This window comes from Dermacentor andersoni, chromosome 11 (assembly GCF_023375885.2).
Source record: "Dermacentor andersoni chromosome 11, qqDerAnde1_hic_scaffold, whole genome shotgun sequence".
NCBI classification, from domain to species: Eukaryota; Metazoa; Arthropoda; class Arachnida; order Ixodida; family Ixodidae; genus Dermacentor; species Dermacentor andersoni.
Genome location: NC_092824.1, coordinates 53,451,942 through 53,473,318, shown reverse-complemented (window position 1 = coordinate 53,473,318; position 21,377 = coordinate 53,451,942). Strand labels below are relative to the sequence as shown.

The 21,377-nt window shown below is 44.7% G+C and overlaps 1 protein-coding gene across 2 annotated transcripts in view; it reads right to left on the bottom strand.

The window, feature by feature from the left end:
• Spt5 (Transcription elongation factor subunit Spt5) overlaps nucleotides 1-21,377 on the bottom strand; it is a 53,928-nt gene that overhangs the window by 1,107 nt on the left and 31,444 nt on the right. For both annotated transcript variants that reach the window (XM_050167819.3, XM_050167820.3), the window contains exons 14-23: nucleotides 19,502-19,571; nucleotides 19,026-19,151; nucleotides 18,209-18,334; nucleotides 13,748-13,940; nucleotides 12,117-12,222; nucleotides 10,059-10,195; nucleotides 7,810-8,088; nucleotides 5,857-6,000; nucleotides 3,381-3,493; nucleotides 624-722 (exon numbers count right to left, since the gene is read on the bottom strand). In XM_050167819.3, coding sequence (XP_050023776.1) covers nucleotides 624-722; nucleotides 3,381-3,493; nucleotides 5,857-6,000; nucleotides 7,810-8,088; nucleotides 10,059-10,195; nucleotides 12,117-12,222; nucleotides 13,748-13,940; nucleotides 18,209-18,334; nucleotides 19,026-19,151; nucleotides 19,502-19,571 — 1,393 coding nt within the window. The remainder of the gene's footprint in view (nucleotides 1-623; nucleotides 723-3,380; nucleotides 3,494-5,856; nucleotides 6,001-7,809; nucleotides 8,089-10,058; nucleotides 10,196-12,116; nucleotides 12,223-13,747; nucleotides 13,941-18,208; nucleotides 18,335-19,025; nucleotides 19,152-19,501; nucleotides 19,572-21,377) is intronic.

Genomic DNA, 21,377 nt, shown 5'->3' with positions numbered 1-21,377 from the left:
GTAAATGATCTTGTCTGACATGCTTGTGGATTCGTACATTTTTGGAGCTTTGTTTGTTATGCTTTATCTGTTTTCACTGTGCTAAATTTTAGAGCAATCTATACTTCTTTAAGTGCAGAAGAGTCTGCGAACAACGCACACAACTGCTACTAACTACAACCATTAAGCCTGTCGAGGTGGATAGACCGAAATGCGCCAATGTTTCGATTCGTAAGGACGTTTTACGCTGCCTGTCGATGCGCGAGTCTCCGTCGTAGTGGTTTCAACGTCAGGCTTCGGTGCTAGAGGTCCTGCGTGCGAATCCGGCCATCGGACAATTGCAATAATGTTTATTCAATTATTTATTCCACAGTGCCTTGCTGAAAATGACGAGTTTACAAAGTCATGAAGCCATTAGAAGGCAGGACAAAGTTTAGGCGAATCCATGTACTACCCATCATTCACATGCTAGCTGAATGACTCGCAGCTCCCGTAGACACTAGCGGCACAGATCTCTCTAGTAATTACTGTACGAAGCTCTATGGTCTTTACAACTTGGAAAATATGCGTTGTTACTCCTCGAAGGATTTACCGTAAACACCGATCACAAACTGGTCAGAACCTCAGCGGGCTCCTCATCTCACCTTGTCTCCACGCAGAGATGGTGGCACAGGCTCGAGATGTTCGCTTGGAATGCTGACGACTCTGTCCTCTTTGAGCAGGAAAACTGAGCACATACCGCCCTACAGAAAAAAAAAAAAAGATATGAAATTTCACTCGGCAAAGCACCAACAAAAAGAATTTGCTGTGTAAAAATTATGGTTGTGCAAAGAGTTATTTCCAAGATCAAATTGAATGTGAATCAAGTAGTATCAAATTCGAATATCGAATATGTCTTGAATTTTTCAAATAATGAAAAGCTGTTTGCACCATTATTATATAAAACAATTTTCCCATTCTAATACAGTAGACTTCTGTTAATTCGATCCTGACCAAAGGTGCCGGCCAGCATTCATACTTATTTTTATGGGCCTAGGCTATCGTTATTTCGATCCTAAAATTGGCCTTTGCTGAATCATTTGAATTTGGCAGCTCATCACACACGTGGCCCGATGGCAACCGCGCAGTGGTTACTGCAATAGCGACAGCATTCATCTTGGCAGCGCTTTGGGTATGGGTATGCATTGAACACACATCATCTCTCGTCAAAAATGCCTGTTTTCAGTCTGACAGCTCTAGGAAAATTTTCAAGCAGTAACTGTAGCTCACAATCACTGACTGGACCGAATTGCAACGACAATGTCAGGTGTCCGCAACTAAAGTTACACTTCCGCAGCAAATCAGTGCAAACCTAGTCAAAGCAGTTGTATGACTTTCAGAAGGCTGATAAACTGCCTTGTCAATGAAAGCAAGTGTACAGAATGAGCGTTGAATTCACAGTCGGCATCTTTGTGGAACACTGTACAATGGCCCCTCTTTCCATAGGTGCACATTGGTCTCTTTCTATAGCCTCGAGCAACTCATCAAAATACTAGCTTTGGATTTACATGGTGGGCTCGAAAATGTCATGTGACTAGCACACCAACACATCTGGCTACAAACATTTACACGGACGGCAGATGGACGCGGACGAATAAAAAAAAGGGGGGGGGGAGGGGGGTGCATGAACTTGCAGTGGGCCCACCGATTTGAGAACACTTTACCATCGACACCTAACGTGGTTGTCCCGTGTAGCGCTGACGGCAATAAGGCACGTGATGCACATTCTCCACTTTTGTCTGTCACACAGGTTGGCCTTAACGAGCGATAACCCACAGTCACTACCTGCCATAAGGATGGAAAAACCCTCCTGCTCTCTGGAAGAAAACGGAAAGCAAAGCTTTCTAAGCAACAGAAGATTGCCATTAGGCACAGTATATGGCCCACTACTAAACTGAAAACCTCACTGGTATGTAGGACAACTTCGCTATCTCTTCTGCTTCAGAAGGGAAAGAAAGCTCTATTCGACAGACATTCTACCAGTAAAACATATTGACATGTGTACTTATATTTATCGGGCGACCACGTTTCGCCGCCTAACAAATCTTATCGCACAGCGCGGGACACGCTTGCATGTATCCGAAGTTTCTGGAAAGTTATCGATGCTTCTATCCACAGTCTGCTGTCGCCGAACCTTGTGTTATCTGATTTATTCGCCTGACGCGAATGGTGTAGAACTTTGTGGAAGGCACGCGGGTCCCAACGATTAGTCTGGAACATTCGACGATTCTGTATAAAAGCCGACGCGCTTGACCCGCTGATCAGATTTTCGACGATCGCCGACTGTGTTCGCCGCTTTCGTTGTGCTATAAGTGTAGCCTGTTTTGTGGGCACAGGTTCGCCCAATAAAATCTAGTTTTGCCTTTCACAGTATTGCTACTGTGTTCTTAGCGTCACCACCATGTGACAATATTTTCTAGTCCTTTGTGCACAAACTGAGTTGTTAGCAGCGCTGGGATACTAATTTGGTGTTCCCTTTAATAAGAGTAGAGCATACTGTGCATCTCTATTCCTAGGTACCAAAGTTACTGACAGCTACCAAGATTCTTGTTAAGCAATATGAGTAGCCTGCAAAGATCATGATGCACCGATCCCTTGCACAAAATTTGTAAGCATAATAGTTGGTGCTAAATTTCTGAATATTCAATATTCGATTTGAAATCTACTATTCAGTATTTGCACACTTCTATTTGTAACAATTTGGCATAAACGGCAAACTCATTCTTCTACTTTGTCTCATTCATCTATTTGTAACAATTTGGCATAAACGGCAAACTCATTCTTCTAGTTTGTCCATTTCATATGCTCTAACATATGCAGTTAGAACTGTGATAGGGATCTGTTTTTCGTGCAGAGTAGCAGATTTGTAAACTTCGTGCTTCCATTTGTCAGGATTGATGACACTGCTACACTCCCTTTTCCACACTTTATTATGAAGCTCTCTCCATCTGTGCTGCACGCCACGCTGTGCTCCTCCAGTACGAGTGCTGCCACCTCGTGCTCGAGTCCTGCAACTACAGACTCCAACCACCTACGCAACACTTAGGCCATCTCTCGGCGATCCCCCAAACTACTTGGAAGGTCGCAGGCACCACTACCGCCTTCTCAAAAATTTACTGATCTTGGTACATTTTTGTAAAAGGTAAGAAGTCCTACGTAAAAATTTTGATTCCTACGGTTGGTAGAACTCAGCTTTGTCTCTAATATTTGGCTGAAGCCAGTCCAGCATTTGTCTGAGCAGAGCATTTCTGTGTTTCACAAGTACTTGAAGAAGGAAGTTGGGGTTGCCCCAACCTAGAGCTTCCTCTCCCAACTTTCAAGTGGCAGTGAATGCAGCAGGACGAGAGCGACAGACAGCATACCGAGATACCCCGGATGACGCCCGTCTGGCCGATGAGCCCCTCGCCCTCGTGTGTGTCCTTGATGCGCACCTCCAGGTCCACGGACTGCCACTCCACGGAGAGCTGCTCTATGCCTGCAGATGTTTGTGGCATCGCTCAGACACAACTCAAGGGCTATTGTGCATCGCTGCAACGGACGACACTGCAGCAGCCTCGTCAGGAGACGAGAGATCAGAGCAGAAGCCTAGCTGTGGTGTAAACCAGACCCATAAAGTCACAAAAGTCCTTATACATAATATTTCATACACAGCAGATGATGCTACAAAGGCTAAACAGACTTCTCCCCCACTGATCACATTTTGGGTAAAAGAATGGTGATGTGCCACTAATGAAAGATGCAGGAATGTGTCATACAGTTCTATGTAACGTTAAGTCTCCTACTTTACTTTAGCCAAATGTGACCTAGTTATTACGTGGAAGGCATCAGAGATTCGAAACTATTTAATGCCGGATGAGTGGACTGACACATTTGTGCGACCAGAAGCCATGGCGAAATTCTCGTGCTCGTGACCAAACCAAGATATGTCGCACGCTTGAACCACAATAGCGTACAAATAATGCCAGATTTGACATTACAACGTACCCTATTAGTCATGACCAAAAGTTGTAATATGCGAAGTAATTATTTCGCAGAAAGCGCCACAGATCAAAAAACAGCACTGCAAAACACACAGAGCGAGACGTCTATGACTACACTACACTTGTGTAACTTCTTTAGCGTTTGCGTGCGAAGTATGAAACGGAGTACAGACATTTTTCGCGTGTCTGTACACGTATTACCATTTAGGAAATACTAGGCCATGAAAGATACAAATGCGAGTAGCCACATTGGTGGTGCCATCTCATGGCACTGAGTTTAACCATAATGAACAGAGCTATTACTAAAATGACCAAACGTATTCAGATTAGCAGCTGGTGTAAAGAGTTGCCAGCTACGTATTCGTTAAAATGCAGTTAATTTTCCAGCTGTGTGCCAGCCAAGTTGAGTCAGTGACCAAAACGTATGACTGCGTCCAGAATGTGCCATTACAAGTTGCTCTCAGAACGTAAGTTTTAGCCAAACCAGAATACATACTTTGAATTGTCCAGCAAGATAATATGCGCTTCGCTGTATTTTCTTGTATTTTCGGTTTAGCTTTAGCAGTAGCTTACTCAGTGAAATTAAAGCATGGCCACCAAAATTTTACATTTACTTGGCTATATACAAAAATTCACAACATACATGTTTATTATATACAGAGAGGTTCTGCTGGAAAGAAGTATAATCCACCAATCTAGACAGACATAACGAATAATATTTAGGAATAGTATTCAAGAAGCAGCTTAGGATACCTAGTAAGTAAGGACAGCACCACCGCATATGTGCAGAATGTAAGCTACACTTATCACATTGACTCGTGCAAGAGCTGCAGATATTTTTCGTCCTTTTTTTATCTTGGCAGGGTACTGCCCTTAAAAGAGTCGGGCACATAACTACCCACTAAATGTGTGGACAGCATTGTGCACGATGTACACAGAACAATGCGCACATGTGCACACTGACTACACATTCCACACACATTTATTTAAGATTCAGAATCACTGATCAAGTACCACGTCTCCCTCTTTGATATCGCTGCCAGCGTGCCGAAGCTTAGCTCTCGATAATGGTCATCCTCGGTGCCATCCATGTCGTTAGATATTCAAGCAACGTTCCAGAAACGTTCCAGAAACATTTAGCAATGGTATCAACTAATGTTGAACCCTTAGCATTCAAAATCCAAATTTAGAGCAAAGCTTTCTTTGCGAGCCCTCCGAGACGTCTGCTGACCGTGGCTTGCCGAATAAAGCATGTGCGTGCAAGAACAGCTGTGTGCAAAAGCACGCAGTCATGCGCGTCGGTTTAATGTTAGACCTAAGATGCCAGAATGAAATGACCGAATAATAGTCGACCACACCACTTTCGCGTCGTACTTGTATTGGCTGTACACCTCTTTTTACACCATTCTTCCTTCGACAAACATCAAACATCACCTTTGTCCTTAAGACATCCCTCCGCCGACGTCTCGGTGCATTAGCATGAACTGCTGTCGGCATTTCGGCATAGCTTGTGAGTTAGCGTGTAAACATAAACACTGCATGAGGTTACACATTGCATTGGATGACAATTAAGACAACTGTTTGGATCACATTTGATTTTACAGCGTTTCATTAAAATTTTCACAAAAGCTTTACACTACATGTATTACAACATGAACATTGGATCTACATTTATATACATATAAATATTTTTTTTTTAAACTTAAAAGTGGGGGGATGCAAATCTTCCACGAGTAAGCAGAATAGTTTTGTTGTATGCAGGGGCGTCTGGCTAACTTTAGTCTGCTCTAAGCTCCTTCGCTGCCGTCCTTGAATGTGTGCTAAAAAACTCTTGTTCAGCAACAACTGGCTCACTTACCAGCACCCGGTGTCTGGGGGTTGAACGGCGACGGTGCACCCGGTGTCGTGGGGCTGTAGCCACCGTACGTAGATGGGGAAGGCGTGCCCGCCTGGAATGTGACTGGACTAGGCGTGGTGACGTAACCGGTGGGGCTCGGAGATGCTGAAAGATGTGGCAGAAACAGCGTGGTATATACACTTCCGAACGCAGTGGTGCAGGCAATCTACAGCCACAGGAGCATGACACAAAAATAAACTAAAGTGCGCTAGTTGTAGACATGCTCCAGACATGCTCTTTCGGTGTTGGCGTCGCATAATATTTATAACGGTGCACGCCTACACAAGTGAGACAATTCGGAGAACTGCAGTATCTGTTTTAAGCGCAGAATTGTGGATTAATAAACTTTGCACTTCAATTTTTTAGACAACCTCAAGATTTTCAGCAATTTTTGCAGGAACTATTAGCCCTAAATAAAAGTTCTTGTCAAATGTAGCAGGTAGTCCATAAAATTGAGCTTTAATCTCACAAAGCACATGTCCTTTTATGTATACTAAATCTGATAGCTCAAAATTTCGATTTAGGTGCTGTGAACTTAATGTAAAGCCCATAATAGTGTTTTCAATATGCTGGAGCGAGCTTGTAGTAGTGGATTGTTCATCAAGCCAATTACTAATTAATTGCCATAATGAACATTCACTCAACTATAATTTATTTACTTTTTTCTTTTTTGTACTAATGCATTGTCCGTGGCCAGAAATCAGTGTGAACAAGTTTTAATTTTCTCTGATGTGGAATGGTGTTTCGACTTTGTGGGGTCCAATGCAACAAATTTCATTCAGACCCCCCCCCCCCCAATTCAGTGGTTGTTCAATAAGAACACTTCTGCATTTCCCATTTATTTGAATAGGGAAATCGGAGTTGGCCCTGAGCTAAAGCTTTTTCTTAAGACGAGCCTTTACACTCGTTCTGTGACTACTACTGCACATGTGAACACTACTTCATGTATCAGAGATAAACTGGCTCCACGAGATAAGCTCCCTAAGGATGTTGCTCTCCCCAAGTTGGCCATGACCACCAACACCTTCTCATCACCTTCGGGGTTGGTAGCAGTACACAGCCACACGCATTCTCAGAAGGCGTGGCTTGCTCAGATTTTTGTTTTGGTTCTGATAAATAAATATTTTGAGTAAATGCATAAACTAAAATAAACTGCTGAGGACAAGCAAGGAAACCTATAAAAGGGCTTGTCATAGGCTCCAGAGCACAAAATTACTATAGAGGGAACTTTGGAATTACTGTCTGACAGGAGCTGAGAGTAGGGCCCATATTCTGAAACGTTCGCCTTCCGCAAAACTATGGCCTTGGCATGCAATGTGAAGCGTTTGAGAGCGCATGTTGGTAGTGCACGCTGACGTCACAGGTAAGCAGTCGCTGGATTTATTGAACGCGACTATTGCGGCGTCAAAGCTATCGTGGAAGGCGAACATTTCAGAATAATGGCCCTAGGACAGTTCAGCTAGCACGGCAATGATGGGCGGCAAGAGTACATGATTCTGCCTAAGGGTTGTCCTTGTAGCGTCAAACGGCTTTTGCGACTTTGCAAAAATGATCATTTTTGACTAAATGTTAAGTCATAAATGCCACAGTTTTCAGTGACCTTCATCTTATTGCCTTCTGCGTCAAGAAAAAAAAAAAACTATGGTTGCTTAAAAACGTAAGCAATAAAGGCAGATAAAGCGCAGCAAACAAAGCCACAAGCACTAAAATCAGACAAATCCATGCATAGACCATCATTGCCATGGTAGCTGTCACAGAATCAGTCTTCTCTAGCAATTTTAGCAGAGGAGGAGGAGGAGAAACATTTATTAAAAAGAAAGGACAAGCAGGTGTCTTTCTGCTTGTGCGGGAGGCACCCTTACTTAGTCCAGGGCTCCTGCGGCTCAGAGCTCTATGGGCTGCGGTAGTACTCACATTGATAGGCTGTAGGCGAGGGTGAGTAGCTGTGGTCGGACCCATACATGCCAGGTGTCTGGGGCGTATACGGGCCCTGGGGGGTCTCGGGTGCCTGGTATCCGGGTGTTGCCGGCTGGTAAGAAGGGGACGGCGACCCTTCATCCAACGTGTAGTCATCAAGCTCCGTCCGCGCCGGCGTGTTGGACGCCGTCGGATCCCAGGCTCCGTGCACGGGCGTCCGGCTGCCGTCGTGCAGGGGCGTCTGGCCGCCGCCAAAGTGCGGGGTCCGGCTGCCCGCTGCACACGCAAAAATGCACGCAAACAGACGATGCGGCGACAACCAGTCCAACAAACAGCAGTACGAGGGGGGGGGGGTCACAGGTGTTACTTGTTGGGCACGTAGAGCGAAGGCAAGGGCCGCATCCGGTTCACTCATCACGTCTAACAATTGCACAAGCCAAGATGATGAACGCCTCAGAATCACAGGCAATAAACAACCAATTGAAGCCAACACACAATGAAGCCAAGGAAAGCAAAGGGGGAATCTACAGTATTCTTTCTTTATTGAAATCTAAATATAATAGGGAAACAGGAAATAAAAATTGATGATAAGGAAATCTGCTGAGGGTAGAAGCGAACCCAACATCGTTTCCATATTACGTGTGTTACTCAACCATTAAGCTACTGCAGTGACCGTCCTTCTGTCCGCTTTCTTCAGCCACTACGGTAGCTTGATGGTAAAGCATCAGATTCAACAAAAGAAACTTCGACTATGCCCGAGACCCTCTTAGACTAGGCACGTGCGAGAAACAAATAAGAAAATAAATCACGCAGGAAATAAGAAAAATCACAGACAGAAAAAAAGAAACGATAAGAAGAAGAAGGCGCCCCAACGTCAGTGCAGATGACGACGGCGAGTGAGCTTGCATAACGATGATCAAATTTTGACAAGACACGTGGCGACCATTTGAAACACTCGCTACCAGCATGGCAAGTAAAAATGAACAAAGACTTTCCTTGTGCCAAAATTTCTAGCGCTCTGCGAATGATGAGGTGGCATGCTTGCTTTTGGCTGATCTTGTACAACACTGCACAGTTTCTACAAATTGTTTTTTTGGAGAGAGACCGGAAACAGAAAAGGTTATCTACAGAATGTTTACAATACGACGTAGTCTGTACGAGCAATACCAATGCACCATGCCTTTGCAATTACTAAATGTCATTGACGCCTATGCAACGCCAAACAGTCACTGTGGTACTACATCATCCCCGCTATCATCCTCAGCCTATGTTATGGACATTGCAGGCTGAAGACGATCTCCCCAATTACCCATATCTTCCATCAGCCCACTCCATCCTACACGTATCCCCCTACTCAGTGGCAATGGCATTGCAATGCTCAGCACGAGGTTGCGGGTTCAATCCCTTGCCACAGCTGATGCACGCCAATGGGTACGGAATGCAAACATGCCTGTGTGCTTGGATTTAGGTGAACATTAAAGAACGTCAGGTGGTCAACATAAATCCATAGTCCCCCACTACAGCGTGCCTCATAATTAGATCGCGCTTCTTTCGGCATGTAAAACCACACAACTTATAGTTTCGACTAATTCTATACCTGCAGGTTTACTCTTTGTCACAACTTACCCTAACCCTCGGCTGTCCTCGACCATGTTTCCTTTCCCTCGGCATCCTTCTTTTTGTTACTTCTGACAGACTACCCGTCGTCTGCGCCACGCATCACATGGCCTGCCTCACCCTGTCTTTCTTTTTTTCTACTATTCTCCACTTCAATATCAGTTACCCCATTTCTTCTTTTGTCCCTACTGCCCTCTCACATCTCTTAAAGGAATGCCAGCCCATGTTTTCAAAGTTATAGCAGCTCTACCACTCTCTTCTTGCAAGTAAAAATATCGCAGTTGACAAGTATGAAGGTGTGGAAGCATAACCGTTCTAAGATATTTTCGTTTCATACTAAAGTTGATCTCGAAACCTGGCCCCATAGGCCTTAGCGAGGTGTCATGACACGCAGCATAATTAGCTGACGTCAAGTGACAATAAGGCTAGGCATGATGGTGCTGCTCATGAAGAAGTAAAGAAGTGCTGCATGCATTTCTTCTCGTTACATTAGCATGCGGCTGCTGCATCAATTGCAGGAACGGAGCGACGCAGTGTATCGTGGCGTCATGATGCTTTCCTTTCAAGTTTGCACTTTTCCCTCGGTTTGTCTTCTGCAATGACATTCATAGTAAAAACTGCGCACATACCTTCGTAAAGGGGCGTCTGCGAGCCGTACATGGGTGTCCGCGAACCACTCTGGTACATGGGGGTCTGGCTGCCACTGCCATACATGGGCGTCCGGTTGTACGTCGAAACTCCTCCGCCACCGCCTTTGCTCGCACTCCTACAGAAACGAAACGACGAAAGACCAGAGTTCATCGTACACACAGCAGCCAACGTGCAAAAGAGCCACCCCAGGACCACTGCCCATCATACAGAAAAAAAACAAAAACGAGAAGATGAAAAAGTTGCCCCGACGTCAGCGCAGATGACGGCGAGTTAGCTTGTGTAACGATGATAAACTTTTGACTAGACATGTGCGATCATTTGAAACACTCACTATTGGCATGTCATGTAAAAATGAACAAGGACTTTCCTAGTGCAAAATTTCGGTTGATTAGGACAACGGATTGTGTGTCTCAGAATCACAGAGGCTAAGCGCTAGAACTGACAGTTGACAAGAAAATTAATTTTTTTGTTGCTTTCTGAAGCAGCCATGCTTCAAAGAAGTAGTGCGTCACTGAACCAGAAAAAATAATTATAATAATGAAATCAATTCACATGACGACATATTAACCTGTTCAGCCCCGAATTATGATAAAGCTGTTGCACAGTTTTGTCCTAAGGTGCTGCAGGTCTCATTGTAAAAAAAGATAAACCTTTCTGCATTTTCTAACAAGTCTATATAATTCCATTCTAATTACATCTAAATTTACTGAACAGCCATTCATGTCATGTTAACGCATACAAAGAACTGGATCACTTTCTTTAAGCGCACACTGGCTGCATGCATTATAAGGAAGAAAAAAAAAACATTCTTTTGCCATTGCTGAGGAACGCAGCATGTCAAACATCCCGTGAACCATAACACAGTGAAACCTCATTAATTCGACCCTCATTAATTAGAAAAATCAGATAATTCAGACTCATCTTCTGGCCCGGCAGGCGTATGCATTCGTTAATGTAGTAATACTGTCGTTAATTCGGACATATTTGGCCACACACTGGTTACTTCCGACAATTCTCGGAGCTCAGTGAGCACAGAGTGCCACAAATGTGCGACGCAAAAGAGCAAAAGCAATGCACGAATCCAACTGAAATGAAGCAGTGGAGTTCACATCGCCATAGTCATCAGCGGAACTCATACAACAGCATGCACTTAAACACATCACTCCTTTATAGCATTTATTGCATTTACCGGCGCACATAACACCCTATTGGCTGCATGTCTTTATAACTGCTTAGTTGCCTTCCATGATTGCGTCAATAGTGACCACAGTTTTGTCCACAGTGGTTGCATCAAACAGTAGTATCGTTCAGACTAAGTGCAATGGCTGCACGCGCAATGTCACAAACATGGTGGAATCTGCCGAAGATGAAGAGCGCCAGCTACATCACGATGGACACACAACTTGTTAGCGACCAGCTAACAGGTTGTGAAAAAGTAATCGTGATGTGCGCGCGGTAGTGAAAAGTGTGTCCTGGACAAAGACGCACATTACGGCCACATCGCAAAGGATGTCGCGAGGCCTTCACCGATGCGAGCACTCATCAGTCACGAGATGATGAGAATCGCAGCTTCCGCACTGCTTTTGTGCAACATAGAAACAGGATCTAATGATTCATTGAGTAAATAAAAGCACGTCCATGCAGTGAGAATTTGTTTATTGTTTTCTTGATACCCCCTATAATTCGACATTTGGTCAATTCAGACATTCTCTTCGGTCCTGTGAAATCCAAATTAGCGAGGTTTTAATTAGCGCCTTCTGTAATGTGGCTGAGCGTAACACTACTCAGCACATTGATGTCTAGCGACGTTTAGTACGCAGCAAGCTTGATTTACTCAAACCTCTATGTCCATTGCCCTTTCTTGCTTCTACTGAACAGAACTGGCAAAAACAAGTTGCCTATGGAAATGCACACGCCATGACTGTGGGGGCTAAACACAGTAAATTTGACGCAGAGAGGCACTTCCCAGAACATCAAAGTACCACTGAGGTGTGCAAGCGCATGCAAAAACGTGAAACAATGGCTTCAACACTCACCCAACAACTGCAATACGAGACCGATCCACAGAAATGGTTTGGCACTTGGTGTGGAGCTCCACTCGGGCTGTCGTCTCTGTGGCATCTTTGACAATGCCAATGTGTCCTGGAGACCAAAGGCAACAGCTTTTTGCACTTTCCACAGCATAACTTGAAAATTGCAGTCTATAACAGTGTTCAAATTACTAAAATGTCAGTCCCAGTTACACCTCAACAGGGGTTAAAGTCTACCTCCAGTCGAAAAGAGGCCCTCATATGACAGCAACCAGTATAGCATGTGCACACGCACACACGCTCTTTATATATATATATATATATATATATATATATATATATATATATATATATATATATATATATATATATATATATATGTATTATATGCCACAGTGCTACACAACACTTAAACTTTCCACTCAATAACTTTGTATTCTCAAGCAAAAGCACGAGCAAGCTGTGGTTAATTCAATTCCTTGCTTAATTAGTTCCCAACCATAAGTGGCAGCTGGTGCCTACATAATTATACACACCCAAACTGTTGGTATTTCGATCCAGAAATTAACCTTTGCCGTACAATTCAAACTTCAGCGGTCAGCATGCGCATGCTTGACCCCAAGAATGACTTCAATAGTGGCAACATCTGTCTCGGCGGTGCTTAGGGGACAGTAATTTCATTGAATGCACGCCATATTCCACCCAAAGCACCTATGTTTGGCCTGCCCTAGGTAGATTTTCTAGCAAAAAACAATAGCTCACAATGATTGATTACAGTATCTACCCAATTCCAATGATCAGCTTTTTTCTTGAAAAAGCAGATTCGAAAATTGCCTGCACAGTGCAATCTGATACGAAGCCAAAACCGCGTATTTGGCATTCGCAACAGCCTACCCTCAGAGCCAGCCTAGCCAGCATAATCGCCAATGCTGTCACGAGATTCCAACAGGAAAAGTTCTGTCATAACACGACGACGACGTGTTGCTTTGATTACGGGAGCTCATAAAAAGGATAAGTTATTTTACATGCTTAAGCTAATGGCAACAAGTCATGCCACATATTTTGGCATTCCAGAGACTTGCATGCATCACGGGTTGAACTAACGAAGTTTTTGGTTTAGGCGTGGGCCATCATCCACATGCAATTATCGCGAGTCATTTGATAAATGCCGAATATGAAACAGCCAATGAACGTTTTCGGAAGAGGATATGTTGTGGTTCATAGACAGCATAAGAACTTACGCTGCTGCTACTGTTTTGCGTGAAAAATCCTGTAGTTTTTAATTGCACGACCTTACGTGTTGTTTGACACCAACATTCACGCCAGAAAATAGGCTTTATCTTGTAACAGTGTCCTTGAAGCGAACCAGACTCCAGCTGCTCCAGCTCTGAGGTTACGTCCTAGCAACGACAAATGGGGTAGCAAACAAAGCTAAAACACAGGCTTCCCAGGATCATTGCACAAGGTGGCAATCATGTTCACTTTCTAAAGTGGATACAAATTGATTTACTTTTTACTCGTGAATGGGCCACAACCAAAAAGTTCAGGTCCAAATTTACAAATATATATATATATATATGCAGCCCTTACACGGCAATATGCAATATATGGTGCTGTGCTCAAACATGCCAACTCACCCTTGTAGGGCCCCTGGGTGATCTTGATGGTCTGGCCAATGAGCTCGCTGTCTCGGCGGCCTCCGCGACCCCTGCCGCCACCGCCACCAAAGCCCCCGCCGCGACCGCCACCCCCGCCACCCGAGGGGTGCATGGGACTTGAGATGCGGGGGGAGAGGGGCGTGTAGCCACCCATAGTGGGGCCAGTCGATTGCTGCAGGGTTCGAAAAGCATGGTGTATAGCCAAGTGTACACAGCTATGCTAAAATAATGGGTCATAACCTCCCGAGACCCAGTATCTATCCCCGTAGACATTGGCTTTTATCCTTTTCAGAAGTGAACCGTAAGCGCTAATGGGGAAAAAAAAAAGTTTCACCTTTAACTTGGAGGCAGATGTATATTCCACCATAATCAACAACTTTATTACGTTGTTGCCATCGGCTTTTGAGAACTTTGTGTGAGACCACTGCATCCTCACCGACGAGAAAAAGTGCCCCTTCAAGTACACGTCTAAAGACACGAGATTGTACAGGAGGATGAATAATTAACACAATAGCAATTCAGTTACTTTTATCCGTGTGCTTAAGTAAACTAAACTGTATTTACCTCAACAAACATGAGAGATGGTCACTCTGTCCACGTACATTGACATGCCGCTGTTTACATATACCCGTGCCATTTGATCAAACAACGGGTCTTCCAGGTTTGTGAGATACTGCTTTGAAACAGGAATTGACCCCAAAAGGCATTCTGTCGCTAGTCTTTTCATGGGTCTCTGGAGGATAGGGCCATGTATATGAAGGTGAAATATCTGCTAAATTCTGAACAACCTGAAATCGCATGGTCTCATTACTGTCACGGTGCAGCACCCTTGAAGAAGTAGAAACACTAGCAGAAAGAGAAAGAATAAACAAAGAATCAGACTTTGCCGAGCAAGCTTGCGCTCATAAAGCAAAAAACAGCAGTAAGGCGACAATAGAGGTAAGCACGATTGGCAGTAGTTGAATCTAATCACACACTGGCTATCAGTCCAACACCCTAAGATGCCACCACACGGCCCCAGTGCAATCACTGGCGCCAACGTATATCCGAAAGCACTCTACACCGTTCACAGAGTTTTCTAATTTGCAACGCAAGCATGGTACATGTGTGTCTTAGAGCGCAAAGGGGGGATGAAAGATGCGAGGAGGAGGGTATGGCGAAAGCATGTGAAGAAAAGCGCAGAGCAGCGACGATGGCTAAGAGATGGCGCCAGAGTAGCGTGTGTCATCTGGGAAGCCTGTCTGCGGCGGCTGCTGTGAATCGCGCCAGCACGTCACCCACACGCTGCCTCTCGCATTCCCTCGATTAGCGAGGCAGTGGCACCACACGTCGCTCTGTTTACAACGTGCCGCACGACACAGATTGACCGTGCCAGCCAATGCACCGGTGCGTGAAATCAAAACACATATAGAGTTGCACTTCAATTTCGTGTTGGGGATTATTGTAATTGTTGATGAATTTTTTTGCATTCATTCTTTATCGAAATGCAACTACCGCATGGAAAGGGAAACTACCCATGGAATGGGACACAGACTGTGCAGCATGTGTCCCTCTCTAGTAGCTGTGCCTGCACTCTTTGCATCTAAAGATGTTCTACCAATGAGCCCAAATGTTACCGCTCTGGCCAGAAGAGACAAAGCCATTGAGCTGTAGCCAACTATATGGGAGGTTTAACCTAGATGGCTTCCTGTTGCACCCACGCCATTCGTAAACTGCGAAGAACAAGACACGCTGTTGTCCTCACCCTCTGGAGCGCTACTCTACTGACGCTAAACCGTCAGTACAGTCGAACAATACAGTTGAACCCACTTATATCGACCCCATATAAGGTGAACATTTCGGTGCGAACACCTAAAGAATTCTACAAGGATGCTATGAGAGAGGCCGTCCACTTGTTATATAACGACTCGCTGCCCTGCTCAGTTCGGTCACTACGAACAGATCTGAATGAACCGTGGTGCATCTACCGATGAGCTGGGGAAGCACGACTCATGCAACACGACACAGCCAATCAGCACAATGCCTCACTCTTATCGACAGCTTTTCTTTCTGGCGCTGCCGTTGCAGTTACGTCACACAGGCAATCAGGACTGTGCAGCGCATAGCAAATTCAAGGATCTCCACCATTCTGAAGGAGGAATAGAATACAATAAGTGAAAACAATGAGCGCAAACTTAAGAAGTGGTTGACGTCTGCCACAGAATGCCATCTTCAATGGCCTGTGAGCACCAGCACGTTGCACGGTCCTATCAGTGGTCCTCTAAAGATTGCTAAAGCCAAAGACATTTGTCTTCCTTACGGAAGCCTGCAAGAATAAGCTGCTTTCAGAAAGATGGTACTGTTCGTTCTGCTCAATATGTATGAAAACATAGTGCAGGACTTCAGTTCAGCTTTGCGGACACAGGTGGCTGTTTGAGGTTTTGCCGATTGCGGGTAGTGCTAACATGGTAAGACAGTTGTAGCTTAGTACCGCACAGATGTCTCAGAACATCTCCAATGAAGCAATTTTGGAGAGATGCCACAACTTCCGCATATGGGGTGCTCCAGTGACAACGAATATGACAAGGAAACTACAGATCCCACAAATGTCCTCTCCCCACAACTCCAGTGGTCTCGATAACGACTGCTTTTTCTTTGTCTTTGCATCTATCTTGATCATCATTTAGCATCTATCTTTACCTTTATCTTGGCATCTATCTTTATCTTTATCTTAGCATCTTGTATATGCAAGAGGCTTGACTTACAACGTCAACAGCTTGACAAACTTATAAGCGCCATTATCGGGTCAATGCTACTCAGATAGAGCTCAATCAAAGATTCATACCAATAACTGTAGGGCGCATCATTTTGGGGTTTAATGTGTCCCTTCTGCACCTTGAGTTCTCTATCATTGGTAACAAACTGCTGATAGAGTTAACACATTTTATGCAACGAAGGTATTCCGTGTATCTAGGCTCAATTGTATAACAAACACGAATAACATTATGAATTTTCAGATATAACGAAGTACAGTCGCAAAAGTTAATTTGGAATCGGCAAGGACTGGCTAAAAGCCTCAATAAACGGTAGTTTGAAATATAGCATTGGCTAAAAAACAGGGGTCTTTACAGATGCCGACTGCTAAACGAAACCGATAATCCGGACATGCTCAGTAATTCGGACAGCTTCGCGGCACCAATGGTGGCCTCGTAGACTTAATGTGTAAAGACGACCGATATTTCGGACAGCTGCCAGCGCTACATCCAATTATCCGGACTCTGTCTGTGGCTGTAGCATATGCCAACTCTGCCATCATTATCTCCTCTGGCAACTTTGACGAGACATCAAGTGTGGCCTCAGAGATTACCATCCAGGGATTACACGCTAGACTGCAATCTCTGAAGCCTTGTCTTGGTCGCCACTCTACACCTCTAAGATTTAACTGCAACTGCCGATCTTGGAGGCTTTGCCTGAACTGCAAGGTCACATCAACATCGCAATCATCACATCCTTTTCCACATGCTTTTCCACCACCCCCTCACATGACCCGCTATTGCCATTCTGTTTGTCGAGTTTGCCTTGTGGACAGCGTTCTGCCATGCTGTGCTTGTTTGTTTAGTTTGCATTCCAGACAGCACTCTGCTGGCTCCAAGAAATCTTTCTCGTGAAGTTATAGATAGGCCGCGTCAAATGGCACCAACAGTGCCCTCACTGTCCGACTCCATATGAGTCCCAAGTCACAGCCCGAATGAGCCAGACTCCGCAACATAAAGAGGTTGAATCACCGCCTACCACAACAAGCTCAAATGCGGACATCATTGATGACCTGCTAGGCTGTGGTGTGCCGATTCCTGCCACCATTAGACGTGAAGACTTCGCAGACGTCGACAGCACGGTTTCGTCATGTGCCGAACTGAACGATGACGAAATAATTGAGCAAGTTCTCCCACCATCAAACGGAGACGCTGACTTGGATGATGATGTGCCGTGCGCTCCGGAGCCTTCCCCACGCGGATCTGACTCAAGCCTTTGCAGTCCTTGCATCAGCGTACAGGAGAACTCAAAACTGGCAGAAATACAGGCAGACTTGGCTGCATGTAAACGAAAGTGCTGGCAGCGACCTCTTCTGCACAGGCAATGATTGCTTTTAGTACTTTTTCTTCGTAGGACAGTATTAGGGTCTCCCATGTCGTTTGTGAGGGAGGTGGTAGAAGCTCTCTGGGTAGGGGAAGGCCCTCACATTCCCAGAGGATGTGGCTTTGGTTTGCTATGGTGTGATCTCATCACTTTTCTTTTTTCGCTGATATCAGCATGCATGCGTATAACAATTATTGAATATAATGAAGGTAATATTATTTTGGAGGTGACTTTGTTATAGGCTGCTTATCCTTCGTTTCTTTCAACACAGGCCGTTACCTCCAGTGCATTTCGTCAACACCAACCCCAAGAAGAAACACTCACCCGGGTGCTGCCAGCAAGCAGGAGATGCCTTGTCTTGCAGACGAAGATGCCGCCGTTCTCGAGCATCATCCGAGAGTGGAGGAAGGCGAAGTTGCGGAAGATGTGCTTCACGTCTCCCTGTCGGCCCTGAGCAGAAAAAGATGAAGGCCGGATCACTCAACCTGCCACCAGAGAATTTCTCAGAAAGAGTGTTGCCGCTGTAGCGATTTTGTCGCCAGATTAACAACATTTCTGTCTGTTTAGGGGCAAATTTTCTGTTCAGCAAATGGCGGCATTTTTTGAAAATTGGTTGACAGAACAATTTGGCGACTCTTTAGCTACAATGAAATTGGGAAGGTGCTTCGGAAATGGCTTTCTAGAATGCGCTTTAATATTCAGAACCTACAAGCAGGTGGCTAACATTGACTGTACGGTGCATGGGCTCTGTGATCTTGATGAAACAGCCATTGTCGCCAATCACGAAGGCCACATATTGCAGTTAATTCAACTAACCGAAACAAGGATCACAGCCTCTTACAAACTACGGCCGCTGGTCACATGAACATGTCACTATGCCTGCTCGGTGGTATGCAGGTTCAAATCTGCATTACATCATGTTCTGCAACATAAAGGTATGAGACTTAAATGCCACATCAAATTACGTGATGCACGGCTCACTATTCTTTAGTTTACGAATGTGAGCATTGACAGAAGTGTCGCTGGCCTTGACAGCACTGTTTGGTATGCATGATATGAGTTTGCATTGATTTCACATTGCTCCTTTAGTACCTCTTTAAGGAAAGCGCAAAATAGGAAAAGAAATGGCACAATGTCTCACCGAGTGTGGCCCGTCGATAACCTTGACGATGTCTCGAACCTGAATCTGATTCTGGTCGGAGTCCAATGCGACCGCCTTGCGCGCGTCGCACTTCTTGGTCACCGACTGGTGCTTCACCTGAACAAGCTGCAGAGCAATGCGGTGGCAAAATAATCAGCATGTGATCAAAAGGACACTGCACGTTGGAAATGGCACATGCACAGCAGCAATAAGGGTGCGCTAGTAGTGAATTCAAAGGAAAAATAATAATATGCATAGCAATGCAAGACGGCAGCATCTACTAGGGACCAAAATTGAGCAGGCGACATTCTAGTTGAGATTAAGAGGGAGTTGTGAAGGCTTACTGATTGATTGATTGATTGATTGATTGATTGATTGATTGATTGATTGATTGATTGATTGATTGATTGATTGATTGATTGATTGATTGATTGAAAAATCTGTCACAGGGACTTGTGTGGGTAGGTGGGGCTCACCTTTCCGTGCATGTTGAGGACCTGGAAGTTCTCCTTTTCCAGCCTCACGATGACTCCCACAGTCTGGGGACTGCAGAGAGCAGTGCCCATGTTTAGTAAAACAACTTTGCACTCAGTTTCTTCACGTGTACAATGTCATTCCTTGTCACAAAAAAAGAACATAAAGCCATTGACAGAAATCTCATTCCGTCGAGTTCATTGAGCAAAACAAATTTACATTTGTATATGTAACATGCTTCACCCATTTCACGCTTCAGGGCAAACTTTCAATATAAAGAAAGCATGTTCCCAAGATTGAAAGTTCTAGCACATTTCACAACTTTGTTGATAGCGGTTATGAATTATGTGACCAGTAAATGGCTACTAAATGAGTAATCAAATTTGTGTCATTGCATTAGAAAACTACCCAAATTTGGGCACCACAGACTGTGTAAATAACAAATAACTACAGAGAAGCCTTTGATAAAGAAAAAAAATCAACTGAGAATTAACTACATGCAACAACGTTGAGAAATTTCGTAATATGCAACTCGGCACAATCGTTGGCCACTGCACAAAACTCCAGGAACAGTGTTGTTTTCCTTCCAGTCTTGCCGTCCCTATTTGCTTACTCACATGTAAGGTGCTTAGTGTAGGTAATCCCAGGGACAGAACCAGCCAATCATTTTTGTAGATACAATTATGCAAATTTTCGGACATACAGCTAACCCTTGATATAATGAAGTCGGCAAAATCGCTAATTTGCTTCGTTATATCGAAATTTCATTGCACTGAAATTCGACCTTTCATGCAAAAAAGCACAGTCGCCAATGCATTTTTCTTGCACAGAAGGGGCCTCAAAATTTTCAAAATTATCGGGCAGTCGGAAAAAGCAAATTTCAATGGAAAAAAATTCACTTTGTTGAATTTGAGAGTTGGCGATGAAAGACACAGTTTCACGCCCTGTCAACGATGTCTTCACATCAACAGTACGAAGCGAAGCCGGCCACGCTTTCGTGTATACTCCGCCCCCGCGGCTGACAGAGTCGTCCGCAGTGGGACGACAGTATCATGACAAGCACCGGCCGCTGGAAGTGAGTGCTTCATCTGCCCCTCGCTTCAACGTGTCTCCAAAACTCGAGATTACGCACCTCCAGTACTAAACAAGCGGGAAGACAGCACACATGATGCCACGCCATATTGGCACGCTCACTTTTTGCACACGGCACTAATTACCTCTAGAAGAGTGCATGGGCTGTGTATGTGCTCAGAACCGCTGGAACAGACGTGTGCAAACCTGCCCCCTCCACTTTCTCCCCCCATCCTCTCGCGCACGCTGATCCCGTTACCACGAGCTTGCTCCCCTCTGACCCTTTCCCTTTTGCTCACACAGGAAAACAGAAGACGGTGCCCAGCAAGCCATCATACTTCTCCGCTAACCCTCACATGCTTTCACTCGTACCCAAAGCATACAGCGTGTGGGGCACGATAGGATCTTATCGCACTTGGACTTTATACGGAACATGAAGCTGCTCCATTTCAGCACTTCCTCTTGGTCGTAGGCGCGCTTTGAGAGGTGCGTTTGCAATGAGCCGCTTGTAATTCAGCCATTTGACCATCTGCATCCACGATGTTTCCATTTAGTGTCTCGGTATTCCTTCGCAGTGACAGTGAAATTTCGTTGTATTGAAATTGTGTATAAACACACTTCGTTATACTGAGGTTCTAAATACATGGTGTTAATGGACAAGTAATAAAAGGTTAAGTACTTTGTTATATCGGGTACTTTGTTATATCGGGCATTTTGTTATATCGAAGTTCATTATGTTGAGGTTTAACAAAGAAGCAGTCGCGGTCGGTGCCCCGATGGTGCCCTTGCATCAGTGAGTTTTTGAGC